The 16756-nt window shown below is 41.7% G+C and overlaps 1 protein-coding gene across 1 annotated transcript in view; it reads left to right on the forward strand.

Moving 5' to 3' along the window:
* Positions 1-16357, forward strand: part of LOC122817119 (repressor of RNA polymerase III transcription MAF1 homolog) — a 240084-nt gene extending 223727 nt beyond the window's left edge. The window contains exon 7 of the mRNA XM_044090304.1: positions 12290-16357. Within this exon, the coding sequence (XP_043946239.1) occupies positions 12290-12311 (22 nt within the window). The 3' untranslated portion in view covers positions 12312-16357. The remainder of the gene's footprint in view (positions 1-12289) is intronic.
* Positions 16358-16756: the final 399 nt, after the last annotated feature.

Raw genomic sequence — 16756 nt, forward strand, 5'->3', positions numbered from 1 at the left:
TTGTGATTTAAGAGAGCTCTAGGTGTTCGTCAAATTTTGCGAGCCATAGAGAAGGGAGGTTAAAAGACTAAGTATTATGGTAATTATACTATGAATGATTAATTTTTGCTGTATATAGTAGACCTAGCTTTTGATAGGTTTTTACAGTTTTGTGTTTAAAGATCAAACTTTTAAGTTGTAATATGTGGCGGCTCCAAGCAGTTTGGCATGTGTAGCTATGCCTATAGCTGTATCCTTTAAACAGGGAACGTGGGATTTACTTTTAGCATTAGCATGGGACTTGGGGGAAGAAAATAGCAGTAGTTTTACTTACCCCCCCCCCCCAAAAAAAAGCGGATTTTGATGCATCCATAGTTCATCTGAGTTAAATGCAGTTTGTCATGGATTGTAGTTGTAGTCAGCTGTCAGAAGAGCAGATGTGAGTTGAGTCATTTGCATACTGGATAAGATAAGGTTGCTGAGAGGATGTTTTAAGGTTATTGATGAAAATGTTAGAGCAGTGTACAAGAGGCACTGAGGGAGTTGTTTATGAATGCACTTTTTCAGGATCTTAGAAAGGGTGGACAAGATGGCAGTTGAACAAAAGTTTCAGAGGAGTTACCTCCTTTGTGGAGGGTAATGAATTTTTTCCACAGGGCAAAAATGGGAGTCTTGAATAGAAATTTTAATGAGAATTGAGGTAATAGATTCTGCAGTGAGCTTAAGGTACACACCAGGGAGAGATCATCAGCAGAAGAAAAGGGTTTAAGCTTCTCTAGAAACTCATGAGGTGGAGACAGATTGGAGATTTAAGGCATGGATGACAGAACTAGTAGAGTTTTGAGGTAGAAATGGTTGGGGAGAGTTGACTTGAGAGGCTATGGTGTTATTGAAGAATGTGTTAAATTTGATAGCTTTTTCTGACGGGGATAAGTCCAGATAGGGGGTTGGTGAGGAGTGGGAGCCATGTTGAAATATTTTCTTAATTGAGCTCCAGAATTTCCTTGGATTGTGGGAATTTGTACAGACAACTCAGATTCATTCTTCATAGGACAAAATCTTTCAGGGAATCTGATCAGTTATTTCCTTTTTAGAGAGTAAATTGAGACTGTCTGTCACTTTAGCTAGGTGTCTCACTGATTTTGTATTTCTCACGTTGATAAGGAGAAAGGGTTTATTTTACGAAGACCACCACAAGCTCATTCCACAATATGTTTTCACTTCTCTGTCTTCTTTTCAAGGACTTCTATAGATGACTTTTGTGTGTGTTAACTTGGTCCAATGCCCATACTTTCATTGCTTATTACAAGTTGGATATTGTTTTTATGGACGGGGGGGGGGGGGCAGTGTTTGGTTTTGCTGTACTCTGGAATATTCTATGAACACCACCTTGGGTTTTTACTAGCAGAGGGATCTGTCCCAGTAGCTGAGGAATAGAGAAAAAAAGACATCAGATGCAAAAGTTATGTACTCACCATGCAGGTGCATCTGTCATCTGTTTTTGTCCTTCTGCAACTTCCCTCCATTTCCCCTTCCATTTATGGATGGCTTCCTAGTATGTTGTGGAGGTATACCATCCTGGTCTTTTTCCTGGTTACGCTCTGGGTACTTTTTCATTCCTGTTTCTAGAGTATTAATATCTATTTGCCGTTTTAATTTCTGGATGTAGTAAATAATAAGAAAGGTATATAACGTGCAAACTCAATCTGAGGTAATATGGGATTTGGAGGGATTGTGGGTAAGGGGAGGAGCTTGGCTACAGATCCAAAATATAAGAAGTTTTTGAAGTTTGACCTGAGATCAGATCAGAACCTAGTGAAGGACAAAGACAACACGGATGCATCCTTATGGTGAGTACATAACTTTGTGTAATACCTGCTGGAAAATGAATCCGCCACTTCATGCAGCATATTAAGTTGCCATGGAGTTCAGATTGTAAGAAAGTTAACGGTTACCCATTATTTTATACTTGCTAAGCAACCCTTTTTCTGTTTAGCGAGTATAAAATTAAAATAAATCGGTAATGTTAAAGTGTGTGTGTGTGGGGTGTTTACGTTTCTACGTACGTGTGCGAGAGTATTGGTACATGAAAGCAGGAGTGAGAGAGAGACCAAGATTGAGTAGTGGCTGCAGTTGCAGACCTCTCATCCTCTTAGCTCAGTAAATCTGGACAAAGTGTAAAATAATGCTGGGACAAAGGCACAAGAATAGGGACTGATTTTAAACATGTTCTTATAAAACTAGAGAGTTGCTAGACAGCAGGATTTGTTTTTGCAAATGTTTTTTTTTTTTTTTTTTTTTCTGAAGGTGGTAAAATCTGAAACTCAAATGTATGTAGTTATTTAGTGACTTCAACTACAATGATTTTTCAGCAAAACAAAAATGTTATGAGGGATAGACCAAAACAAATTGAAGTAAAAATTTGGACGTTCTGCGAAAAATCTGGGCAGTTGAAAGGTATGCAGGTATAAAACTTTTAATGACTGGCATTATTAATCATTTTTAATCACGTGTGTTTTAAATGTACAGTTTCTAAATACGTGTGTGAGAAGGTGTGTGTAGATATTGAATACTTACTAAAGTAATATTTTGGATATGAAATACTTCTTCCAGCAACAGTTACATATACAGCCGCAAGTTTGAAATATTAGGCGGGCAAACTATTTTACATCAAAAATAAAATATACATATAGTAGCTAAAGAATAAATAAATACAAAACAATTAACATATAGCCCATTTTTAAATGCAGTAATGCCCTCCTAGGTGTGTGTTACTGTGTAGGTAATTCCCTTAGCGGTGTTGAGGTCCTCTGTCTGCAGTGTCGAGCCTCAGAATACCACTGGGCATTCATTATTCACGCAGTAATACACATACTGTTGGGCATTATTGCTTGTTTATGCTTTTATTAATGTATTTCTAAGAAGTAGCTGGATTTTATGGTATGATGCTAGTGATTTTTATGTAGTGTCATATAGTTCATCCAAAGCTGCCAGTAAAGTACATGTAATTTGTTTCTTCATAACAGTAAGTGGTATATGTAGTCAACAGAGTGGCTGTAACTGCTGCTGGGGGCTTTCTGTAGATGAAAGTACTTTATGCTCTTATGTCATTTAAAACTGTCTTTAATCTGCCTTTGCAGGACTACTGTGTGCGTGAATTAAGTTACAGTACTTCTGCTACTGTGTGTGTTTGTGTTGATCAAATTTGAAATATGTGACTTTGTTCATTATTTATTGACACAGATAGCGGAGTAGGATGCAGTTGAGGATGTTGCTGCAATTTGCTGGGTTTTGAGAATGTCTTTAAAAAAAATTACTGTGCTGAGCTGATAGTTAAAAAGTCATTTGTCTGTCTTTGCAGGATTTGCGTAAAGCAAATTGTGATAAAAAGTCACAGTAAAGTATTACAGTCAGATGTGGTGTTTACACAGTCTATAAAGTGGCCGTAATTGATAACAGTGTGGTCTTTTATGGCTGAATTGTTCTAAAATGGGTACATTTGTGTTTATTGGCTCATATGTTTTGTTTCAGTGCTTATTGGAAAAATTGTTCAAAACTACACATTTAAAGCACGCACACTAACAAATGTTTAAACAAAAAATATAAGTTAAAGCAGTCAAGGAACACATGCATTTTTTTATGCATGGTCCTAAAAATGTGTGCAGGGGGCCCACAGTTTGAAAATAGTCTAGGGCCCAAAGTGCACTTAATCCACCACTGATCTCACAGTAGTTGTGGTATAACTGGGCGCATCATCATATGAGAAATTTTCTTTGGGTACATTCCTTGGTTTCTTTTGTTTTGTTGACCTAGCAGTAAAAACTAAAAGAAAAATCTAGCCAAGCTAGAGTTTCCACTGTGTGATTCTTTAAACCTCTTGCATTAGAGCCACATGGGATATCTGCATATGACCCCTTAAGGAAATCAGGTGTTTCAGCTGTATGGCAGTTCTGAATGCCCATAACTTTTTTTTAAGTCTGTAATGGACAAATTCAGGCCAATAAAGCCAAACCCTACTAACTGTGGACATGCATGTTTCAGCCTTGTTGTTGGCATAATCAGCAAAGCATAAGTGGACAGTTTGACTAACATTTAGAAACACAGGGTTGTCGTACCCAGCTGATGTCTTTAACCATTAGGGTGTCTACAAAATATCCCAACTAACAAGCTGAAACATGAGTAAAAAGGTCACACAGACAAACTACTCCGTAAAAACTGAAAGAAAAAATGTGACCTTTTTGCTCATTGTTCTAGTTTGTTGGGATATTTTGGTACTTAGTGCAGATGAGTGATGCTGTGGGCAGTTAGGGCTGTTTTTGTACTGCATTGTTTGATTCATCCAGTCTTTGTTTCCTGTGCAATTTTTTAACTCACTACACCAGTCAGTGCTCCTGGGATGTCCCTGAAGAAGGGACATTTGCAGCTAGCGGGCAGTCCCAAGCTGTTAGCAAATGCATTACGCATTTGTCTTGTGACTTCCTGAACTCTAATAGCCAATCTGAAGTTGTTAATCTTCTTCCTATTCATCACTGATGGGTTTGGTTCTGAGCCCTCGGAACCGAGTTGGCCTTATACCAAGCTTGCATGCACCAAAAAACTCTGAAGCTAAGCTGCTACCCACAATGCCGTTTGCTCAGTTACCTCAGATCTCGTTTTCCGTGCAGCCATATAGCAGCGTTTCACCGAGCTCTCCAGCGAAGTGCTTGTTTCAGATATATTTACTAGTTTGAAAGTTTTTTCTCCTTTTATAACTTATTCTTGTTCTATATTGCTTCAGCTCTACCCACAGGTATTTCTCTCTTACCACTGCTGGTAATTTCTTGGTATTTCTAACTTTCTACCTTTACTTTATCTTGTTACCATTGTTGGTATTTGCTTTCTCTCCATTTCCTCTCTCTCTTGTGTGCTAGTGTGCGTTCTGGGATGTCTGAAAAGAAGGGAACTATGGGGTTTAAACTCTGCTCTTCTTGCAGTGGTAAACTGCCAAATAGTTACCTCCATGAAGAATGTGTATACTGTTTGGGGGTTCCGCATTTGTCGGCGAAACCCCCATGTGATATCTGTGCTAGTTTGTCAGCAGATGCTGAATGAACATCGTAAAAAACTTATTTTAAAGGGTCTGCTTGCTTCGCCTTTTTCAGAGGCCATTTCTGCGACGGAGGTGTCAGCCCATCCTTCGGACAAGAAACGTCCTCGATCGGACCCCTTTTCACCTGCCATTGACAGAGGTAAAGGTCACAAGCACAAGGCCCATAAGTTCTCTTCTGAGCACCGTTCTGCCTCCTCGGCACCGACTACCACATCGGCTCTGTGCTCTGCTCCAATGAAGTTTACCAAGGTAGCCTCGACGCCCACCCTGGCACCGACAATTACAGCAATGCCTATGGCCTCGGTACTGACCAGTGTATCGACTTCTTTCTTGGCACCATCTTCAACTGTTTTGACTCAGATGTCTGTTCCGACAACTACCTCGGAACCGTTCCTGTCATCCACCCCTGTAGTGACTTCTGCTCCGAGCCCGATCACGGCTCCGATCATACCTTTATTACCTGTTGCAAAACTGGAATCAGTGCCATTCTGCGACACACCACAGACCCGATACTCATCCAATGTGGACCCATTTCCCGGACAAGCCTGCAGCCCCTTTTTGGACCAGCCTGACTCCCCCTCAGGTGCATCGGTGAGATCCACCAGGAGCCTTTCTGAATTGGATGTGGTGCGCATTTTTGATCAGCTGCTAATTGCTAGGGGAATCCCAAATCCGCCTAGAACCCTATCCCACTCCTGGCTTTGGGTCTATTTCTCCAGCAACCCCTACTTACACTCCTCCCGTGGACCCCCTCGGTTCCAAGGCTCATCTATCCAACTTTTACTAAAGGAATTCTTTCCTCGGCGCTAACAACAACTCTGAGGCTCCGAGATCCCTTTGGGTGCCGGTTCCATCGGAACCCACCCTTCCTCAATCTCATGCTTAGGGGGTTGAGCCCCCAGTTCCAATGTCTGTTCCGATGATGGTGTTTGCCCCGACTTCAGATCAGAGGGTGACTACCGCTCCGAGCTTGATTGAGGCTCCATCCCCGGTGGTGGACCGTCTGGAGCAGGATGTGACCTCTGTTCCGATTTTGTCTTTCGGTTCCGGGCTCCCATTCCTCTTTGGGCGGGCCCGCTTTCCGGATGATGGAGAGGGTGCTTGCTGCCAGCAATCTTCCATAGTTTCTTCCACAGTTGGTTATTCCCCCAGTTCCTTCTGAGCCACAGCTGTCAAAGGCCACCCCCCCAGGACTCCCAAGAGCACAAGGCCCAGGAGGCCCCTGTCCAGGTCCTTTCACTTTCCGAGTCTTCTTTGATGTTCCCACCAAAGAACCCCCTCTGAAACGGGTGTGTGAGGAAACACTGGACTCCCTGGAGGAGTCCCTCACAGAGGATACAGACTACAATGATGGGGAAGGGTCCCCACGGTCGCCCCCTGACTGTCTCCTTCAGGGACATCATGGAAATCTTGAAACAGAGGGATGACTGGAAGTCCTCAACCCCTTCCTCAGAGGAATCCATATTCCTGCAGGCCTTTCGCTCTTGGCCCTCTACTTCTTGGGTGATCCCCTCTGCCGAGTTGGTTAAACTCATCATGCAACGGGCTTGGAAGAACCCAGACTCCGTTGAGGCCATCCCCAGGAGATCAGGCAAAGTACTGTACCCTCCATAGGATCAACCCCATTGGTCCAGAGGCTTGCCAATGGATGCTATGGTGGTGGCTGCCACGAAAAAGGACCTTGCAGAAGAGAGGCCCATTGTGTTCACCCACCCAACAGAGTGTCCCGGGCAGTGGACAGGTTAGGGAAGCGAATCTTTGCATCAGTGACCTTTGCAGTTAGGCCTCTGAACTTTCTGGCGCATTTTACGAGGCTCCAGAGAGATCTCATCTCCGAACTCTCTGGAACCCTCACCGGTCAAATATCGGATGGAGCATGAGATGAAGTTGCTTCCCAGCTTGCCACCATAGAAACCATATCTAATTCATCCATGAGGTTGCTGTCGCACGCAACTGAAGGAGCAGTTAGAGCTGCGGGTGCAGGCGTAGTCATGAGACATCATGCCTGGATGTGCATCTGTGACCTCGCAAACCCCCTTCAAGTCTTCCTTTCTAAATGCCCCTATCGAGCTTTCGGCTTGATGCGAAGGTCAAGGATACACTAGCCTGGTACGAGCAAGACGGGAAGACCTTGTCTGCCATTGGCCTACGCTTTTCCAAACCTCAGCGTTCCTTCTCCAGGAATCAGAGGAGCAGAAAGATGTGGCACAAGACTTCTCAAGGTCCTTTCCGAGATGCACGTGGTGAGGACTCCTCCAGAGGCAGAGTGGGTTCCAATAATGGAAGACTTCCCTTTCGGGGCACAGGGGGGTCCCCAGAACCAGGGCTCCAGAGATTCCTTCTCCAGTAGACCATATCAGCGCTCCTGAGGCGCGGCCCGATTGCTTTCCTCTGGAAGCAGTCTGGGCACATTTCTCTGTGCACCAAGCTGCCTGGCTATCCATTACGAACGATCAGTGTGTGCAGAGAATCATTACCAGAGGCTACCATATTCCACTACTATCCTATCCAAGACCTCTGAAATCCCTTCCCGATGTTCCACCTAGTCAAAGGGAGGAGGCAGCTTCCAAAATACAAAAGCTACTTCAAAAACGAGCCATCCAACAGGTCCCCCTTAGATCAGTGCGAATCGGGGTTCTACTCAAGATTCTTTTTGGTGCCAAAGAAAATGGGACTGGCGTCCCATTCTGGATCTCAGTCAGCTAACAAATCAGTAGTTCAGACCAAGTTCCGCATGGTCATGATTTAATCCATACTCCCCTTTCTGTGGGAGGGTGTGTGAATGTGCTCATTAGATCTCCAGGATGCGTATTGCCATATCAAAATGGACAAGTGCCCCAGGAGTCTCCTTCGCTTCCAGTTTGGGAGCCAGTTACCCATCTGTTCAGAGCCCTGCCTTTCGGTCTCTCAACAGCCCCCAGAGTGTTCACGAAATGTCTTGCAGTAGTAACAGCTCATCTAAGACTTCAGGGATTCCAGGTGTTTCCATATCTAGACGATTGGCTCCTGTCCGCCTCTACGAAGCATCTTCTGGTCAGGGCCCTCCGCTACACATTGGCTGTAGTGGAGTCATTAGGCATCACCATACACTGGCAGAAATCAAACCTTCAACCATCAGAACTACTGGAATTCATAGAGGCAGTATTCAACACACAGTCAAGCCTAATCTCACTTCCTCTCCACAGGCTTCAGAGACTCGGGGCACAAGTTCAGGTGATACTCTGTCAAAGCAAGGTGTCTGCAAGGGAGATTCCTCAAGCCTTGGGATCTATGGCTGCAGCCATCCCAATAGTCCCCTTAGCTAGACTACACATGAGGTTACTACTATGGCTCCTTCAGGCCCAGTGGATACCAACCCCCCCCCCCCCCTCGTGAGCTTAAAGATTCTCATCACCAGCATTTCCAAACAAGATCTCCTCGGTGGATGAGTTCAGACAAAAATCTTTGGTGTCATCCCTTCAGGTTCCACAGCCCAGTGCCACACTGACCACGGATGCTTCCCTGATGGGGGGGGGGGGGCACTCCCAGGGAAAGTCAGTCCAAGGCATGTGGTCCGATGTAGAGGTCAATTTGCATATCAATGTCCTAGAGTTAAGAGCGGTGCTGTTGGCGTTGCAAGCTTCTCATCTGCTTCTTCCATCCGAAACGATTGCTGTCCAGTCGGACAACATGTCCGTGGTCTGGTACAAAAACAGGGAGGGACCAAGTCTTACCCTCTTTGTTGCATAGCTTCCAACCGCTTCCTAATCGCAAAGCATATCCCGGGGAGCTCCAACGTGATTGCAGACAGACTGAGCAAGATGCATCCTTCATCCTCACAAGTGGTCTCTCAACCAGAGTATGGCGATGGAACGTTTCAGCCGCTGGGACCAGCCATGCTGCGACCTTTTCACCTCCCCTTCAAATACAAAATGCAGCGGCTACTTTGCCCTCTTTCCCCCTCTCGGGGAGTCACTGAGAAGATGCTCTAGTCCATGATTGGCCCACGGGTCTTCTTTATGCTTACCCTCTGATTCCCCTTATTCTACAGAAGGCTATTCAGTTGAGAAGCAAAGTGATCCTCATCACTCCGTTCTGGCATCATTAAGTGTGGTTCCCCATCCTTTGACCTCATCTGTTACAACCTCCTTGGATCCTAGGCACTCTTCAGGACCTAATTTCTCACCCACAAGGGTTGACTCCTCCGAATCTGTCCATTCTCAAGCTGACAGCTTGGTTTCTCCACTTCTGTTAGTTGCCAGGCAGGAAGCCCTTTCTTCACTTGTCCAGGATATTATTTTGGCTTCTCATAAACCATCCACCAGAACACTTTACAAGGATAAATGGAAAAGATTCTCTATTTGGTCACGTAATCAGGAGCTAGACCCATTCTCAGCACCCGTAGCCACTATTCTTCATTATTTGGCTGAGCTGTTTGACAAAGGGGCCTCGGCTTCTACCATTCGAGTCCATCTAGCAGCTATTTCCAACTTCCGTAACGGGTCTGAAAGAGTACCACTTATCTCCTCTCGTCTTTGCAAGACCTTCCTCAAGGTGTTTTGTACAGCAGGCCTCCCATCAAACAGCCGATGGAGGCATGGAATTTGTCCTGGGTTCTGCAGGCTCTCTCCCTGCCACCTATTGAGCTAGCTGGCACCTGTGATCTAAAATTCTTATCATGGAAATCCTTATTCCTGATGGCTATAACTTCAGCAAGACAATTTCTGAATTTACAAGCATTATGTATCAAGAGCCCTTATCTGATCTTTCATAAGGACAGAGTATCACTTTGTACTAATCCATCCTTTCTCCCCAAAGTGGAACCAGTCCATCGAACTCCGTGCTTTTCCCAAATTACTCTAACAAGGGAGAATACTGCCTATATTCCCTGGATGTTCATAGACAATTGCACTTTTATCTGGACAGAACTAAATCATTTCACAAGTCAGGCCAGCTTTTTGTTTCCTTTGCGGGTCGTAGAATGGGAGGTGCAGTATCAAAGGTTTCTTTGTTTAAATGGCTCAGGGACTGCATTGCCTTCACATGTTCACTTACAGAGGGATATAAGCCTGGCCATTTCAAAGCTCACTAAATTAGGGCTATTGCAGCATCTGTTGCCTTCCACTCTAGGGCCTCCATGGATGACATTTGTGCAGCTGCCATTTGGGCTAAGCCCCACACTTTTATCGAGCATTACAAATTGGATCTGATCTCCAGGGGAAGAGCGGCCTTTGGCTCAGTGGTTCTCAGGAATGTTCTTCCATAAGGGCCACCCACCCAGGTTCTCCAAGTAGCTGGTCCCATCAATGATAAATAGGAAGATGACTAACAACTTCAGATAAAGAAGTTATGTCTTACCATAACATTCCATCTCAGTTGTTTATCTTCTTCCAGTCATCACACCCTCCCACCGACCCCCTCCTAATGTTCCTGGCAGATCTTTTGGGTCTTTGTGGTGTATTGGGGTTTCTGCGCAGAGATAGCCTCTGACTTATTCTTTCTCTGTATGTTGCATGCAGATTCGATCTGAGGTAACTGAGCAAAGGACATTGTGGGTAGCAGCTTAGCTTGAGAGTTTTTTGGTGCACACAAGCTTGGTATAAGGCCAACTCTGTTCCGATGATGACTGGAAGAAGATCAGAAACTCAGATGGAGCGTTATGGTAAGACAGAACTTCTTTTTAATTAATGCTTCACTGTATGCTGTTTGACTATGAATCCCGGCACGTTGCTAGATTCATTTTCAGTACAAGTCTGTTGTCGGTGTGAGACTTTTGTTTAGCACACGTCAATGGTTTTGCTGTAAAGTATGAAGTAATGATTTTAAATACAAATCTGGTTATTATAAAGTAAATAAGAAAATAGTATGTACGCTAATAAATTTGAACAGTATTTTCTCGTAAACAACCAAGTAATGGGGTATTAATATGGTTGGTGGAGGGGGGGGGCAGTCCATTAACCTGCCTAGGGCCCCATTTTACTATGATCCAGCTCTCTTCAGAGGTACAGTGGGGTTATGGTTGTATAGTAGGAGGGGGCTTGTTCTGCAAAAAAAAAAAACTTTAAAGGAGAAAACAATGTTCATCATTCACTATTCTGTTCTCGTGTGTGTGTGTGTGTGTGTGTGTGTGTGTGTGTGTGTGTGTGTGTGTGTGTGTGTGTGTGTGTTTTGTAGTTATACGTGTAACTGCAAAATTGGATCTGTTTGAGCCAGCATTTGTTATACTCTTTTTCTGCATTGAGGATTACAGAAAGGAGGAAGCCAAAATCCATTCACTGAGCATATCCCCATGTCTTCAGTAACATACATACAAAAATAAACTGAAGATTCTGTGGGCTTTCTGGCATTTTTATCTGCAATGTATGCTTATGTCCCCACACTGTTATATGGCTAAACTGTAGCACATAATTCATTGGAACTGTTTCCATCAGAAAAAAAAGTTAATATTGAACACCATTGGGTGTAACAGAGAAGTACAAAAAGTATTAGCGGGCAATTCCCACCACTTCTCCATACCCCTACATCTCTAAATTTGCTGAATCTGACATGGCACAACCTTGGGAATAAGAGGAAATGGCGATCTCCATCTGTCAAACAGCTGTTTGTTGTAGAGACATGGAAATTGTAGAGATGTGGAAATTGAGGAAACTAGAAGTGATTCCCATTTCTTTGGGACTGGACTTCATTGGCAGGAACACTTCATATGGCAGTGTGTGTCCATAGAGCTTTGGGAGTATAGTAGGTTGGGTGGGTGGGTAGCTGCCTGCAGCAAATTCCTCTATGTATTGAGTTGTGCTGCAACAGAGAGCCCACTTAAATATCTTCTGTTATGGTGAGTATACTTGCACAGCTGTGCTTTTAGGCAAGGTGTAAAATAAGAAAATTGTGCTTCAATTTACTACTTGCTTGCAACCTGATTGGCTTTGGCCTTTTAACAAAAGCTACTTAGTAAAACATTTGTTAGAGTTCAGAAAGAGTTGATATTGTCCTTTACGGCTTCAGAGGGACTATATAATTTTACGCATCTTCTCAGTGTTAGTACTTCTAACAGATGAATGTTTTTTTGTACGTGTAACCACTTCTTGATGAAAGTTTTAATCTGAGTGTTAAGTCAAAATGTTGATCAGCATAAGTTGCTAATTAGTTTTCATCTTATTTGTAAAGTGGTAGAAGTGATATGTGATGCAGGAAGGAGATATCCGACGGGAGTTCTGGAGCTGATTTATTTTTTCTGTCTTGCAGGTATGGTGCTGTCAATTCTTAAAGCTTCCAAATCGTAGTCTATCTGGAGCTTGTATCAGCAGAACCTAATATGAACCATTCTCTCTGTTACAGAGTGCATTCTGGGGATGAAGTAATCACTTAATGCATTTAATTTATGACGCACTCCTTCCATCCTCTGTCCGTAACATTGCTATCATCAGGACTCTAAGATTGCTGGACCTAGCTAAATAAAATTTCCACTGTCATTAGCTTTAAAATGACAGTTTCACTGTATAGTTTCTTTGAGAACTAATTTGCACCTTATTTCTAAGTGTTAGTTTCTTATGTGCTTCTTATTGTGGTTATGTTCCTTTTGTTTTTAACATGTATCTGTTTTTATATGTTTAAGTAATTTTAATATTTTATGTATTAAATATTGCAGTGAATTAGCTTGAGTTCTAGAGGTTCACATTTTGTACTGGACATGGCTGATGATTGCCAGTGAAAAGGCTTAACTTTCATGGGTGTAGGTATTTAAAACTGACTACCCCCCCCCCCCCACACACACACACACACGCTTAATGTTCACACACCTAAAAAAAAAAAAGAAATGCACACCTCTCAGTGTTACGTTTAGAGGCTGAAGAAATGCATGCTTCTTTAACTGCTGCCCCTTCAGCAATAAAAGACCGTTTTAGAAGAGTCTTCCTATCTTTAAGCATTCCTTGTACGGGTGTGTGTTGCATATATTGCTTTAGACAGTTAATGTACTGGGTTTTGCCAGCCTTAATTTTTTTTGTAAGATGCTTTTAAAATATACTCACTTTAGTACATGTAATGAGAGGGTCTGACTGGCTGCTTTTAATTTTGCTGCCTTTGTTATCTTGCCGCCCTTTGGGAAAGGAGGGTTGATGAGAAGACTTTTAATTGCAGCTGTATTTACTGTTGGCTGGTAGTTTTATTGCATTTGTAACAGCTGCACACTACCAGTATATGATTCTGTTACCTTTTACTTATACTAGCAGTTTGTCTTTTTAAATATCCCATGTGTAGAATACATTCCACTTTATTTTGTTGCAGGTTGCTTTGTATTCAGGCATTCAGGTTATGCAGGCCTTCCTTTCCAACTTGTTTCTAAGTTGTGCTGTGACTGTGTAGAAGGTAGCATAACCTGTTAATTTATCAGTGGACAACTGAAATATTCTGAATCAGAATTGGTTTTGTTGCTTTGCATTGGTGTGTCAACATTTACTTGCATGTTGCGTACTGGACCCATAAGTTTAGAGTCAGAATCTCGCATTGTAATTGTTACAGTCCCATTATGAGATAGCATCTAAAGGCAATTTGCAAAATTTGTTATGCAAATATGCATGTTTTATTTTTGCATCATTAAAGTGACATAAGTAAAATTTTGTATTGTTTAAAATATTTCAGCATTGTACATCTAATAGGATTTTTGAGGAAGCCATTCTTGTTTTAAAGTATAAGACAGTGATGGGCGGGGGGCGATTAAATTCCTCACACTTGTATGAGTAAAAGAAAGTTGCAATCCATCTGTGATAAAGTATTCCAACTGCCCTTGATCTCTTGAGATATATTTGTAGTAATGCAGAAGCAACTGTGAAGTCCAAGGCCTGGGCACTTTTCTTCTGTTAATAATGATATTGCCAGCTGATTCACAATTGTCTTTTTTTAGTTGTAATTTATTTTTATCTTTTACTATTGTCACATTTGTTAAATATTATTCTGAAGGGAGGCATGCTACATTTGTATGAAGGAGTGCAGTTTAATTGGAACGTTTTCATGTGTTAAATCTACTTGTGGCTTTCTGATGTCAGATTATGGATTAAGATTTTATGTGGTGCTATAGGATGCGTGCTCATGTCTAGTAAGAAGGGGAAGAGTTCCCATCTCATTAAAGGTATTTAGTTACTGTCCCGGTAAAGAGACTGCAGTACTGTTGAATTTCCTAGTCGGATCCAGTTCATGGTGAAGGGCAAGTGTCAGTGCAGACTTAGTAAGAGAAACCTGTTCCTTTCTCCATCTGGTTAGTTGCATTACACTGACTCTTATGACTGGATACATCTTGGATTGTTTGCAAATGGCTGCTTTTTATGTGGCGTTGCTGCCGTATTCTCTGATGCAAGAAAAGAAACAGAGTTTGGCATGATTTTGTAACTTGATAACATACTTTAGTCATTGGTTAAGTTTATTTAATGTTTATTTTTTTCCTAAATAGAGAGACCAGTATGTCCTCACAGGAGCTGCAAAACACTGTGTATGATCTTGCACGTTTTTATGAGGCAAGTCAAAATGCAGAGAGAGACTTTAAAACAAAAAAAATGACTATATAGGTATTGTTTACCTTATTCATAAAGTGTTCTGTGAACTCCAATGTTGTAATAGGCACTGGTGTTATTCACTGCAAAACAAATTCATGTGAACAGTTTGAATTTTGAAAACCAGATGGAGTCCGCATATATACAAAAAATAGTGCTTTAATCCTCCTCCTGCTACAGTGTTTAAAACTTGATATAAGTATATAATGTATAATAACAATAAAGAGCAATTTGTAAACCACAGCCGCAACCAAGCCATTGTCTGTAACGTGGATTAAGCAGATAACTGGAAAAAGGAAAGAAGGAAGGAATTAGCTTTTTCAAGTGTGCAAGTATTTACAAAATATTGCAGTGCGGGTAATGACTTTTGTGTTGGAAAACTTGATATGTTTTGACATCAGAAAGTCATAATGCAGATATTGTGGCATCAGTACACTGGTACTTTAAAATGGACAGTTTAATGTATTTTTTTTTTGTGGAGACTGTAAAACTTGCAACATCCTTTTTTACAGCATGTCCTCTTTTTCCATCTTTAAAGCACTAAGTAAATGGAATGTCAGCCCTTCTAATATTTGTCAGTTAATTCTGTTTGTGTGTAATCAAGGTAAGAGAATGAATGATAATATAACAGCAAGCTTTGAGAGGTCCTGGAAGTATCTGTAATGTTCAGGGTCCGTGTAGTAGTCTTTTCTTGGTAAGCTTTAGCTTAACAAAGAGGAAGGTACTAGAAAATTGCACATATGTTAAGTCATGCTAATCACTTGGATTCTTCAGGTTGCATTCCATACGTCTTCACTTTGCTGTGTATTTAAACTCTGTGTAGAATTAAGGGAAGTGTCCAGCAGTTGCAGGGAGTAGCCACCCCCTTATTGTGGTATCAAGTGCTCCCGTAAGACAAAATTCTGGCTACATTGGTAGTATTTTCATAATACAGTACATTAGGGATTTCCACCCCCTCTACTTTTGTTGATAGTTGCTGCTTGGCTTACAATCTACTGGTGTATGACTAATGAGAAATTGGATTACGTGGAGACATGTTACATGGAAGTAACTGGAAAGTAAAGAACGTGTGATACATAATTTGTTTTAATGGTTACCTGAAGGTCTGTGAAACCAACAGCTTGATGCAGCTATTAGCTTTACATATTTATAGGAGGTTATTAGAAGGAATTTAAGCAGAAGTCTTCTTTCTACCTTCACTAGTCCCCCTACAGCTGCCACCTTAATTATCATTCATTTCTAGCGGTGGGTGTTACCGGTCAGGATCCCTGAGATGAAATGTTTTGTGCAAGTTGCATTATGTAAATATGGACCATCCTAACCAGCACTGGTTTATGATGGCACTTACCACCACACATGTGAAATGGCTGTACTCAAGAACTGCCGGACACTTCCTTCAAGTATCTGATATTCTGCCATTTAAATGTATTATTATAGTATAGCAGAAAATAATTCATCTGTCTATGCTACCTCTGGCCCTGGACACTCTGTGCTTGCTTGGTAGCTAATCATTATGTGTTCTCAAATTTTAGTGTTAAATATAAGTAGGCAGATGCTTTGCACAGTTAGTTTGCATTACACACCAAGATGATGATGTCTTGTTCCCTGATAGTACTAGTCATCAGACCAAAGGAAGTCATTTTATGAATTTGTACTTTTTTCTTTTATTTACATTTTGCATGCAGTTACTGATTCAGTTCTAAGAAAATTATCCTTGTATTGCTCTGCATTTCTTTGTGGATTACACAGTAAGATTATTTGCTCTAAATGTCTGGACCAGTTCTTTAGTGATTGTAGTGCGTCATCTAGTTTAAATGCAGTGTTTTTTTTTTCAAAATACTGAAATCATAACAGTGCACTTTCAGTAGCCTTTTAGTATGAATTAAAAAGCTTTTCAGTACAAGTAACCATTTTTTCTCATAAATCTACAAGGACAGTTTGGCTGTAGATAATTCGGTTACATTGAATTAGTTTTTACACTGTCTGGTGGCTAGCCCTTTGCTTAAGCAAAAACGCAGACATTTTAAGGAGTAGTGTCTTGTGGAATGCAGCTGTATTAAGTTGTTTACAGAGAGCATTCACATATTTGAACTGTCAAAGTGCATTGCTGTTTTTTATTTTAACCCCTTATGTATATTACGTTTGTGCAGTGACTGCATTTTTTAAA

The sequence above is a fragment of the Protopterus annectens genome, chromosome 12.part0, assembly GCF_019279795.1.
Source record: "Protopterus annectens isolate FY-2018-M chromosome 12.part0, PAN1.0, whole genome shotgun sequence".
Classification (NCBI taxonomy): domain Eukaryota; kingdom Metazoa; phylum Chordata; order Ceratodontiformes; family Protopteridae; genus Protopterus; species Protopterus annectens.